This window comes from Mytilus edulis, chromosome 2, assembly GCF_963676685.1.
Source record: "Mytilus edulis chromosome 2, xbMytEdul2.2, whole genome shotgun sequence".
Lineage (NCBI taxonomy): Eukaryota > Metazoa > Mollusca > Bivalvia > Mytilida > Mytilidae > Mytilus > Mytilus edulis.
This window is the reverse complement of record NC_092345.1, coordinates 38,281,114-38,295,019: the sequence shown is the minus strand read 5'-3', so window position 1 is coordinate 38,295,019 and position 13,906 is coordinate 38,281,114. Positions and strand designations below refer to the sequence as shown.

Here is a 13,906-nt window from a genome sequence, read left to right as displayed (position 1 = left end):
CAATTCCGAGGAGTGAACTATTGGAATACAAAGTTAAAAAGAAAAGCAAAAGGACTCCATGTGTTCTAACTTATCACCCATCTCTCAAAAACAGCTTTGGTGTCATTCGTGAGCATTGGAAATCAGTTGAAAAGAATTCCAAACTGTCCAAGATTTTCCCTGAGCCTCCAATGATAGCTTTTAGGCAACCTAGTAGTCTACGGAACCTACTAGTGCGGGCTGAAGTGTCTGATAATAGAAGTACTTCTGGAGAATGTCGTTCGTGTGGAGAAAAACGCTGCAAATGCTGTTTACAGATGCAGCATTCGTCAACATTTCACAGTAAGGCAACCGAAAATAACTATAAGATATTTTGCAATGTTACCTGCAAAAGTATGAATGTTATTTACATACTAGAATGTTCGGTTTGTGGCCTCCAATATGTTGGTGAATCTAAGCAGCCTTTCCACAAACGCCTCAATGGCCATAGGAGTGATATATCTAAGAAGCCACTTCTTCCAGTCTCTCAGCACTTCAGACAGTCAGATCACAAACTTGATGACTTTAACCGCATGAAAATTCTAGTGATTGAACAGAACATTCACTGGAGTGATGCACAGCGACAGGTTCGGGAAAGCTTTTGGATAAAGGAACTTAATGTACATCACCCAAACGGCATCAATAAGAAATACTAACAGTTTTGTTTTCACTTATTTTTATTGTTAATATACACAGTCACGTATATTGATTTATAGTGTTTTGTTTAAATTATGATATTCAGGATTAAAATCAATCGACCAAAACTTACCTGTATTATCACCTGATCTATTTTCACACCTTATACATTATGTATCAGTATTGTTAAAACTTGTGACACAAGAAGAAGGCCATTTGTTGAGCCGAAATATTTGTCAACACGATTTTATAACAACATTTCGTTTAATAACACCTTATATCAGTACCGTTGTGCAAATCTTTAGACTGATATAATTTTTTCCTTATCTGCATAGTATCGCCTATTCTAGACGATCCGGTACATAGTAAATTTGCTGGTTGGTCTTTTTTATAGACTTTTATATATATATATATATATATATATATATATATATATATATATATATATATATATATATAGTATCAAAAAGACTTGGTCCAATAAATGACCCCTGTGAAACCCCTGGCTTAACTGAAACGAAATCAGATTTTCACCTTCTAAAACTATTGTTTTTTCTCGAATATTTACAAAAATTGAATCCTGAAATTGAGTGCATGAAATGGAAGCAAGCAAGGAACACTAATCCTGGTTTTTTTTTTTATCGTATCTTCATAATGGTTGATAAAATCAAAGGACAATTACATTTATAATTTATTAGTGTGTCCCCGACATCCTTCGATATTCGATGTGTTGCCGACATCCTTTTTCCATTTTTAAAAAATAAGACGTTTTTCGACCATGATGACGGATATTTGTGTGTAACAAGTATTTTCCCGAGTACAATACAGAATTTGGACATGTTAAATTGTTGATAAAGTAGGCGGTTATTGATAATCAAGATGTTGTTATGAACAATTTTGCCGATATCCTGCATGTTTGACCTAATTCCTAAAACTGGTATCGAAGTGTTTGCAAAATTAAGACAACCAATAATATTGAGCGATGGCTCATTTATTTTCCTGCTTTATATAGTCTTTGGTGGACTATTTTGTATAATCATAACCCTCATATAACTGGTATAATAAGTAAAATTCTTACCTTGAAGCGACAAGATGGTGGTCCAAATTCAATCGCCGACACCCTGCGTGATGACGTAAATCCCCCCCCCCCCCTTGTAATTGTCTTCTTGCTATCAAGCAATCAAAATCTGGAATTTTGACATGAAGTATAAAAAAATAAAACACAATATCTAACCGTACTTAGAAAAGAAACATAATAACTAAATACATGAATGTTGGATCTATAAATACCGAAACACGTCGTATAGCATGCGAATCTTCAATCGGCAAAACAGTCATATTCGGAAATAGGTCACGTTCGGTACTTAGCAGACAGACGATGTAGATGGTAAACCACAATCTAAGACGTGGTAAAAACGTCGTTAGTTAGTTTAGACACAGACACATCGTATAGATCAACCAATTTGTGATGGTGTCCATATAATTTACGATGTGTCATTTTTAATCTTTCCTCCTCATAACTTTGTTGGAGCAGTTTCTGCATAAGGTGCACACTCCTGTATATGAAGTCCGTATAGTGTGAACATGCACGAGCATAACGTATCAATTGAGATATGTAAACACCATACGACGGAGCAGAGGGTATGTTACTGCTGAGAAATGGGAAATTAATAATTGGGAAGTTGAAATCATCCCGTTTGTCATAGACTTTAGTGTGAAGTCGTCCATCTGTGTCAATATTGAGGAAAAGATCAAGGTATGAAACAGTTCTTCTAGTATTAATAGTATCCTCAATTTCAAGTTCATTGACATATATAAGATGCAAGTTCTGACTGAAATATGAGTTAGGACATCATTACTATATCTGAATGTAAAATTAAAAAATATTCGCAAGGTGCTTTTTCTTTTTCTTTTTTTAGAAGGTTCTGGATGAATTCTGCTTCATACGAGTAGAAAAACAAATCGTCCAGAAGGGGTACACAATAAGTACCCATTTGAATACCGACTGTCTGTTGAAATATCAATCAAAGAACTTGAAATTGGTTATATGGTTTATACATAGTCTGATTTTTCTTCAGATCAGTTTTTTATATAGACCGTTTATGTAGACGGTGAAAAATCAAGCTTTGATGAACTTTGGAACAGTGATATTACTTATAGTACAAGAACTGTTCATTATATTTGGTTCAGAAAGATTTTATGTTAATAAAAGCATTCAATTTACTTGTTTACCTCCTACTTGTATTTCTGAACATTTTTATTACTTCAGAGCCCACGACTTTAAAAATAATAATTTACAGTACAATACAGTACATATACCATAAATTATATTTATGTTGATTAGATGACTTTAGGTATAAGCAGGTACTGAAAATGGTAACATTCCAGTTGGTCTACTCCCATTTGATCTACTCCCAGGTCGCAAGTGGTCTAACAGTTCCGTCTCTTTTAAAAAATATAGTTTTCCGTTCGGTCTACTCTTGATAAATTTTATATGTTTGAAACATTGTTTTTTTTTTAGACGTATAGGGCTTTTGTTAATTGATAAGGGATATTTAAAGGTGAATTTTTTTTTAAAAGTTTATTAAAATGTACTTATCATGCTTATAGGGGAAGGTTGAGATCTCACAAAAGTAAACACGTTTAAGCCGGCAGCATTATTGCACCAGTCCTAAGTCAGGAAACTCTTGCCATTGTTAGTCTTGTATACTTTTTTTTCATTTTTGTTCATATCTATGTTTCGGAGTGTAGAGTGGCGTCCATTTTCCTGAACTAGTATACATTAGTGTTTCGGGACCTGTTCAATACAGCCTCTGGCTGCTGGATTTCTGGCTGTATAGAGGGCCCTTTGGTGGCCTTGGACTGGTTTGTGTTTTGTAGTCCCGGTTTGACTGCTTGTTCCTTAGTTTTCAATCGTTAACCGCATACCAGAAGCATGAAAAAGGAGTGAAAAGCCCTCAGAAAAAATACATAATAAGGAACATTTATTATTTCATTTCAAGTTAAAGTGACTACAACTTCACCCTTAACTTCTTTCAAGACTATAACCTTATTAGGAATTGATTAAGAAACAGACAGGAAGATGGACGGATACATTTACCAAAAAAATAATACCCCTTCTATTGGAGCATACAACTAGCCTCACAAGATGTCATAATTGTTTGGACAAGCAAGATTAAAGCACTTGAACTAAAAAATGAAAACCACATTGCGTCACTAGACCCAGCCCCCTAGTCAGACTGCCTTTGTTGTTCTGTAGATTATTTCTTTTTAAACTGTTTCATCCTATCACAGGGGCTTATTACTGTACTTGGGTACTTATTTTCGGTAATTGCCAGCACCGATAATTCAATAATTTCAAAACTCCTTCCCCATAACACAAACACAATTTATAGGCGCATAGGGTCAAAAGCTAAATGCCAGGTGACAACAGGCTACCTTGGTCTTTTGACGTTGACCTATCAAGGAATTTAGGAAAATCGCTTGCTTCAGGTCTATATATTTATAGGTGTAATGAGAATAAGTATTACAAATTACAGAAACTATGTCATAAATAACAGAAGATTATTATTTACAGCTGTCATTCACCTCCAAAACATACAGATTGATGTACCCATGTCGCTTACATCAATTCGCAAAAGCGAAAGTGGAAAAAGTTGACCGCCACTCAGAAATCGATTTTACAATCGGCAAGCATGAATTCAAGTTATCGAATTTATGACTCGTGTTTTAATTCACTTGGTCGAGGTTAACTATCATTATTGAAACAATTCACATTATCGACCGTTAATGAATTATCAAAAAGGTAACCATCATTATCTGCGCTCGAGTCACATTAATTAGATAATCTATGATGGTCGAACGGAAAGTATACTTTACGCCGACTATGTATAATGATCGACCGATAAACTATCATTATCCCCGATAAACTGTGATTATCTATTAATGTGGTTTCCTCGTTCCATACTCTGAGGTGTCTCTAATACATGCCTCATCTACACTATAATTTTCTATGTTCAGTGGACCGTTAAAATGGGAAAAAAACTGTAATTTGGCATTATGATTAGAAAGATCATATCATAGAAAACATGTGTACTAAGTTTCAAGTTGATTGGACTTCAACGTCATCAAAAACCTCCTCGACCATTTTTTTTCCACAAAAAAGGGGGTGCCCCTGCCTCTGGCTACATCAGGAATCAACCCCTATTGTATCTCAGAAATCATTGACGATAATCCAAATCATAAAAATAGGTCAAACTTTCTTAGCTCTTGAAATAGTCGTGTCATCTAAAAAAGTATAAAATTCTGAATTTCGAGGTAAGATTCAATTAGATCTGAGAATGTATGAACTGTGAGTATAGCTTATAGGATCATATTAATACTGAAAATTCGAATGGACATTTTAAAGGAAATCCAATCATGCTAGCTAATAATGATAATGTTATGACGTGTAGCGACCTTGAATCTTGTCGTTTTTTTTAAGGGATTGAAAAGTCTCATATCCTTTTATTTATTCTAAATTTTCCAATTTATGGTATTGCACAAGCTGGACTATATCAAAGTTTCGAAGACCTTTAGCATTATTTTATAAAAAGGCATTATTTTTCTATATTCATGCCACCCCTAAACCCAACTTCAGTTCGCACATGAATAAAGTTCTTTATTTTCCAATTAATATATTTTGAAATAAGTTTGAAAAAAAAAAAAAATTGTTCTCAAGCGAATTTAAGCTAACAATTATAGGTCCAAGTACGACCTTCAACACGGAGCCTTCTTTTGATTAGCTGACCCAAAACAGGAAAATATAAAGGGTCCCAAAATGACCAGTGTACACATTTTCAAACAGTAAAACCAACGGTCTAATCTATTTACAAAACGGGAAACAAACCAGATGCTCCACAGGGCGCAGCTTTATACGACCGCAGAGATCAAACCCTCAACAGTTGGGAAAGTATGGACACAACATTCAAGCTTGATACAGCTCTGAATTTGGATTGTGATTAAATAGTTGACACAAAATAGGTTTCTGACACAGAATGAATGTGGTCTAAAAAACTTAAAAAAAAAAAAAATTGGACATTTTCTTATTATGGTCCAATATCCAAAATCTAACTACATGGTTAGATTCAGCATATCAAATAACCCCAAGAATTCGTTTATGATGAAATTAAATACATTTCAATTTTGGACCCTTTAGAACTCAATGCTGACCAACTGGGCCCGTAATCGAACATATAAGTACATGTTTAGATTCGGGATATCAAAGTACCCCAAGAATTCATTTTTTGTTAAAATCAAACTAAGTTTGATTTTGGACCCTTTGAACCTTAATGTAGACTTATTTGAAAACGGGACCAAAAATTTAGAATCTAAATACACGATTAGATTCAGCATATTAGATAACCTAATAATTAAATTTTTGATGAAATCAAACATAGTTTAATTTTGGACCCTTTGGCCCCTAATTCCCAAACTGTTGGGACCAAAACTCCCAGAATCAAAACTGTTGGGATCAAAACTCCCAGAATCAATCCCAACCTTCCCTTTGTGGTCATAAAACTTGCGTTTAAATTTCATAGATTTCTATTTACTTATACTGAAGTTATTGTGCGAAAACAAAGAAAAATGCTTATTTGTGCCCCTTTTTTGTCCCTTATTCACAAACCGTTGGGATCAAAACCCCTAAACTCAACCCAAACCTTCTTTTAGTGGTAATTAAACTTGTGTTAAAATTTTATCGATTTCTATTAACTTAAACTAAAGTTATTATCCGGAAACCATCCATCTTCGGACGACGCCGACGACGACGATGTCGACGATGTGATACCAATATACGACCAAAAAAATATTTTTGCGGTCATATAAAAACATCTATGAAACTCACAAACGACATCCATTTAACAACATGCATTGGGACAGATGCATCATGATAATATAGCAAGTATGAGTGTTTTAAAAGGCGCCAACCTTAGCCCTTACCTAAAAAGTAGTACGTATATGTATGACATGACAACATGAAAAGACGCACTGTAGAATATTAGTTAAATATATGGCTTAGCTCTACCAAAAAAGACGTGAATTACACAAAAACATGTGCCTATTAAACAAAGACGTACATGCAGTAATAAATTAAGACACACGAAGCAACTGTTATCTGTTTTAGAGTTCCATTCTTTAATCGTATGATATCGAGTTCTCTTTTTAATCAATATTTTCAATACAAGTTTCATATTTTGAATATTGAAATCGGGTTAAAATGTTTTACTAGCGTTAATATTGATGTAAAAATATCCGTTACTTGTTTTTTCTAGATCTGAGAAGAAAATCAACTCTGTAATACATTAATATAATCGAAAAATTAAGAGTGTCACATGGCGTCTCTATATGTCGTCTGAATTACAATGTATGTTATTGTTCTGTTATTTATATATTCGCCATGATCCGCAATAAATTTTTAAATGTTATTTTGGCTTGCCATACTTGATAGAAGTGCGGACGTGAAAGAAAGCACTCTTCACCAAAATTTCAGCGGATATTACATTCCACGGATATTACATTTCGAGTATTCCCGTCTTTTATGAAACATAGTACGTGTATCTGAAGAGAGAAGTTGTATTAGAATTAAATTTAACACCGATATCAATATGTTGGGTGTAGAATCTATTTTCAAAACTGTGTTTATTTAGAAAACAGGGATTACATGCTGAACAAATTTCTGCATTTTTCACCATGGTTTCAAGACTGAAAATCATATAGTTTTTAGTTTTTTAAAAATGACCGTAATTGATATCTATAATACTAAAATTACGAGGTCCAATTTGTCAGCCGTCATCACGTAAAAACGAAGAATCACAGAATTCAACTTTATATATAACTAATATAGTACAAAGGTGTAGATTAAAAATTACACCACTCCAGGCCCTTTTGTTTTCCACGTAATTAATATTTAGCCTTTCTACCTAAATTTGTAAATATTAACTATAACCAATGAAATAAGTGTTCTCATTTAGCTATCTACAGCTAAAGATTTATACAAGCAAGCATTTGATTGGATGTTATTGCCTTACTGAGAAAACAATTCTTATTTTTTTTTTATTTATAGCACAAATGAATAGAAGGGGAACAACTAATTTTTTTCAAAATATTTTTTTCATTCAAAGAGGAACAACTCAATGTTTCACTCACCACTTTTATTACTATAGTCTGTTTCATGCATGTTCTGGAAAAGAAAAGAAAATACAATTAAAATACATGTATATAAACAAATTTGAATAATATTATTCTGTAGTTAAATGAATTCTTCAATTGGGTCAACATTAATTACCATTATAGATGTATTACCTTATCATTTTGAAAATTAAACAGTAAAAGAATAAACATGCACATGACTTGACGTACATCATGAGACATTGTACTTAAATTAATCATAATACCTTCAAAAACAAAATATCCAGCAGTAAAATCTGTTTTCATCTCCTCACAAGTCAATTCGTACAACTCTGAATCTTGGTTAAATTTGCCATCTTTATCATTATATTGAACCTGCAAAATTAAATAATAATATATAGCAATGTATTTTATATATGGTTGAATATTGATATTTTCAATATTATTCTTGAAATATTCATATCGCTGAAGACATTTTACAATCATATGTGTGATGACAGAAAGTGTCAATGTTCTGTTTTTCTGCTCATTTAAAAATATCCAACACCTATCCTTTCAACATGTTCTATTGGTACTCTGGCTCTCTCCACCTCCAAAACAGATCACCATTATATTAATATCATCATTCAACAAAACTGCTTCCCATGATATAACTTCCAAATTAAGGAAAACTTTATTCAATTAAATAATCTTTTGTATAACCTTTATCGTTTTCATACACCAAACAAGAGAATAATTTAATTAATTGCTATTTAAATAAATCATAAAAGTTCTTATAATATGAGTGCACTTAATCATACATAAAAAAAATACATGCAACCCATACTGTGATCATCAATACACCAAGTAATTGTTAATATTATCTGCATGCAGGTCTGATTTAATAAGTTAAACTGGGTTTCACATTAATGATTTACATTGTATGAATTTTATTCTTGGAAAATAGAGTAGGGTAGAATTTTTAATGTGTCCCTGTAGATTTTAATATGTGATAAGATCAATATCGTACATGTAGTTATACATGTAAGATTAGAGACAGTGACAAATAGTAAGATTGGGTTTGTTGAAAAGGATTCAGAAGAGAAACAAATCTGGGAATGTTTTGTGAAATATCTTAGTTGGATAGTGTTATTAGTCATCCAATTATGAACTGTCATTATAACCTCAAATAGGCCTCCATCATAAGAATAAATTTTTCCTCTCCATTGTTCATCTTGTCCATTGTCTGTCCACGTATGAATAAAGGATTTTCCTACTAGTAGGTCGGGTTTTAGAAAAATATCTTCTTGCATGACGGTTGTTGATGGTGTATGAATCTGCTGATTTTGGATGAATTCTAATAAATTTAAACTTAATTTTGAAACGTCAAATGCTTTTCCATGACTGCTAAATTGAAGTAGGTGTTTTAAAGTTTGATTGACGGGAAATAGTTTTTTACACATCGAAAGTTGGCTTTTAAGAGCTATAATTTGATCCTTTTTTTTGTTGATTTTCGCAAGTTCTTCCTTTATTTTTGCATCATTATTCAACAAAAACTATAAACCATATAATTAATACTATTTATTTCTAAAATTTCTTGGTCTCTTTCCACTTAAAAGACTAACAGAGTGAGAATCTGATTCGTCACTGATCTCAAATTTTCTCTTTTTGTCACATTCACTGTTTCCAGTAGCACTGAAATCTGAAAACAGATCACATGACCCATCAAGACCTTCCTCCGCTGACGAGAACAGATCTTGTGAAGCCGGAAATTGAGTGTCACTATATGTTGATGTATTTTGTAGTGTTGTGCATGTACTTAAATTTAGTACATGTTCTGGTATTGAATCATCTTCATTAAATAATGTCAGTTCGTCCATTAAAGTATTACTTGGATTTATAACTGCATATTCATTTGTTATAAAACGAAATAGTATGGCATCTTTTGCGCTTGTGAAAATCCTAAGATTAGGTGTAACATGGTAAAAATTTGGAATGGATATGATAATTTGATCTGTATGATGGCTTAGCCTAATACTTTTGTTGTTTGTTGGAAGATACTGCTGATTGTTATCAGAACTAATTTGTGATTGCAACATTTCTTTAATTTTCTGAAAATTAATATTTGTATTCTATTTATTTAATATATCACATGAAAATAAGGATATACATGTGGTATGATTGGCAATGAGAAAAAGCATACTTTATATTATATCATATAGGGGCAACATTATTATTTCTTACAATTATTTTTCCTAGTAAACTAAATGTATATTCTATTTCGGCCTAATCGGGTATTATATTCAAGTGAAGATATTAAAGCTCATGTATTTAAGCTACTCAGACTCACCTGTTCTATTAACCAGAAAACCAACAGCTTGATTCTGAAGAAATATGATAGACAGCAACCTACAACAATAACCACTCATAATTTTTTTTCTCTGATTATAATTGAGTAATATTCACATTTATAGTATTCATGTTACTTGTTAATCACTATTTATATATCCATTCTTCCCAAAGGAATCTATGTTTAGTTTTTAATCTTAAAACAGTGGCGGATCCAGAACTTTTCATAAGAGAGGGGGCGGTGACTGACCTAAAGGGGGGGGGGGCTCTCCAGTCAAATCTATAATTATATATTAAAAGTGAATGTTTTGTTTTTAATCTGAAAACAGTGGCGGGTCCAGAACTTTTTATAAGAGAAAGGGAGGGCTGACTGACCTAAAAGGGGGGGGGGGGGGTTGCTCTCCAGTCAAATCTATAATTATATATTAAAAGTGAATGTTTAGTTTTTAATCTGAAAACAGTGGCGGGTCCAGAACTTTTTATAAGAGAAAGGGAGGGTTGACTGACCTAAGGGAGGGGGGGACGGGGGCTCTCCAGTCAAATCTATAATTATAGTAATTATGGTGTCAGATTTTTATGTAGTTGGAAAGGGGTCTTCAAAACAGAAGAGAAATTATATTCAGATGTTTTCCCCCTCATCCCAAACCCCATATGAAAGAAAATGACTAGTCCCTTCATGAAACAGATTATAGTTAGAAGGGAGGGAACTCCATGGGAAATTTCATATAAGTCTTACGTGCATCGTTGTGCATCAAGTGAAAATTAAAAAAAAAAAAGATAGTGATTATGTTAATACTTATATTACTATCTACCAAACCATCAAGGCCCAAACAATAGTATGTGTGGTTGTATTTCTCATTGATTGACGATGCCTGAAGATGTCGATATTTTTGGTGTTTGAAATTGTCTTGTTTTTCCTTTAAATTGCAAATATTCTCCAGCAAGCTTGCAGTAACATATAAATGTATGTATAAGTTTGGTTTCCAAATGTGTGAAACTGCGTGACATTGTAGGTAACTCAAATAAATACCCTGAAATAAGTTAAAATAAGTTCAGATATGAAAGAATATTTTCAAATAAAAAGTAATAGACACAAAAAATAAAAAAGGGGGAGGTCCACTCCACAAACGCCTGTGGTTAAATCAGCCTATTCACCTGTGCAAATAGAATGAATATTGAAATTGTTGTCAAGTTGTTTTCATTGGTACAAAATCATTTTTAACAAGTGAATTTCTCATCAACAGGTATTTGACAGATTGCAACCTATAGGTGTCTGTTTGAGCTATGGTCATGGTTTGACCATATTGGACAAATTTTCTGGAAATTTCAACTCCGCTGTCATTGATGCTCTGAAAGATGAGAAAAGGATTCGCTTGGTAGGAGACAACATTAATTGGAAGACAAATGTTCACGACGAGAGGCAAGACAACCATGGTAAAATGCATCATGCTTTTGGATCCGCTGTGATTGTTCAGACCCTATCTTTTGAAAATATAAGCAGAATTAAACCTCAAAAACTTTTCTATGAAGTAGACCATCAGCTTTTTCTTCCTTCGTCGGATGAATGGAAGCATATTAAGGAGGAATATGCCATACATATGCTTCATGTTGCCTTCAAACATATTCCCTACTTTAAGATTTTTGAAAAATTAATTACAAAACAGATTGTTGGTCAATATAGTGAGCAGTTGAAGAAGAAAAACAAGGTTTTTCCTTTACCCGTGCTCCATTTGAATGAACAGAAATATGATGATGTTGTTCAGATTATGGACTATTATGAAAATTTCCTAAGTGACACCTATGAAAAAGCTGGATTGGATTTTAACAACAATACGCATGTTCATTGTGGGGGTGACCAGTTGACGCGTGAGCGTTATTCTGGAGCAAAAAGATTAAGATCAGGAGCTGCCACACCATCCAATAGATTTGAACATCTTTCTCCAATAACTTTCGAATTATTTCATATGCAAATGAACTATGTAAAACTGATCTTCAAACGTTTGTACAGTGAGGAAGGACTGCAGGAACAAGGCACCCTAAAATGTGAAGCAAATAGGGTTCTAAGAACCAATTTGAACCCAAATGTGAATGATCATTTTGATGCAGATAAGGACTTTATTGTGTCATTCACAGATGCATATATTGTTGAGGCCATTACACATTTTTTTGATATGGAAAGTCTGTTTTCTGCACCAAGAAAAAATGCATTACCTGACAATGTTTGTACAGAGAACCAGAAGAAGGAATGGGTGATGGATATGTTCCAACAAATTGTTGAAATCTATGTGTGGGATAAAGAGAACAAACAAAACCAAGAGGATAATGTTGAAGGTATGTTAAATCATTAATATACATAAAAAGTTTACAGAAATCGAGAAATTGAGTTTGTTTCCATACTTCTTAATTTGAGCATTTAAGGTTTTATTTGAAATCAATGGTACATTATAAATTTTGTAGCTTCTTATAGTGAAATTCTGATATAATTTTAATATTTAATCACATTAATTGATCAATAAACATGGTAAACAAAATGGGCTAAAGGTTAACATGGTTATTACAGAAACAAATATTTTGAGAAATAAAAAAAAAGTAATTAAATGTTGAATAAAAAGTTAAACAATATTCTGAATAGGAATTATGATTATTTAAAATCAATTTATCATGTTTATTCTCATTCAATTGCAATGTTGTGAAGATAAAAAAAAAAATCAGAATAGGAAGAGAAAAACAAAATTCAATGTAAATTGATTATTTTACACTTTTTTTATAATTTGGATAAATGTTTAACATTGTGTATTATGATTGTTAAAAATCTTATATGATAATTTGTGTCAAATAGGTGAACATGCCCCTTTAATAAATTTCACAAATGTATTTTACAAATAATTTTATCATTTCAGTTGATGGTGTTGTCATTCCAATTCAACTGAGTAATGGAAAGAGACGGTCCTATGTGATTAAAAAGGCACAGAAATCACAAACACCACAAGAAGACAAAGTGAAAAATTATGGACATTTATGTCTTGAACTTGGGTTACAGTTCAAGGCAATACTGGATCTTTGTAAACTGCCAGATAGGGAACGCGGTCTAAGACTTTTGAAAGTTTGCATGATACATTTCAAGGCAAACAACAACTTGTCCAAGTATGCATATGCAATTTTAAGATTATTGGTGCATCAGTTGTGCATATTGTCAGAGCAGGAGGCACATGAAGAGTTTTATGGACTCTTCGTTAACACTAAAGGGAAAATAGACAGCCATATACCATGTGATTTACAAATGGAGTACATTGTGAAGTCCGTAAAACGTAACATTAAACACATGTTTTCAAATAAGACCGATAAAAACATAACGACAAGAACAAGTGCTCTTCCAGCAATAAAAGATATTGCTGATAATTTTGACAAAACTTCAGGAGTAATCATTCGTTGTAAAAAACATTCCAGCATTGATGCCATCAAGGATGAATTGGACATAATATTCGACCTGCAAAATGTAAATCCTTTCACTTTTACAGCAGGCAGATCTCATGACTCATTTAAAACAATATCCAGCAGAATGGACAAGCTTTTGGATGTGCATCATTTTCATTCTTGGATAGAAAGCAATGTTTACAAACATGCTACTGAACTCGGAAATTAATTCTCTACTCATCATGCTAACTTTAACATTTTTTAATTTGTTACCAATATGCATGTAATATATCAGATTTAACATAGATGTATATAAATATATATAGATATAAAGAATCGATCT

General features: G+C 32.7%; 1 protein-coding gene across 1 annotated transcript; it reads left to right on the top strand.

Moving 5' to 3' along the window:
* The first annotated feature begins 10,810 nt into the window (after positions 1 to 10,810).
* On the top strand, positions 10,811 to 13,792 carry LOC139510841 (uncharacterized). Its single transcript, XM_071297379.1, has 3 exons — positions 10,811 to 10,840; positions 11,394 to 12,480; positions 13,050 to 13,792. The coding sequence occupies exons 1-3, from the start codon at positions 10,811 to 10,813 to the stop codon at positions 13,790 to 13,792; spliced, it is 1,860 nt and encodes a 619-aa protein (XP_071153480.1).
* Positions 13,793 to 13,906: the final 114 nt, after the last annotated feature.

Coding starts and splice junctions, on each gene's coding strand:
- LOC139510841 (XM_071297379.1), top strand. CDS start 10,811: ATGACTAGTCCCTTCATGAAACAGATTATA. Junction 10,841..11,393: donor CCTTCATGAAACAGATTATA/GTTAGAAGGGAG, acceptor TCTCATCAACAG/GTATTTGACAGATTGCAACC. Junction 12,481..13,049: donor CCAAGAGGATAATGTTGAAG/GTATGTTAAATC, acceptor TTATCATTTCAG/TTGATGGTGTTGTCATTCCA.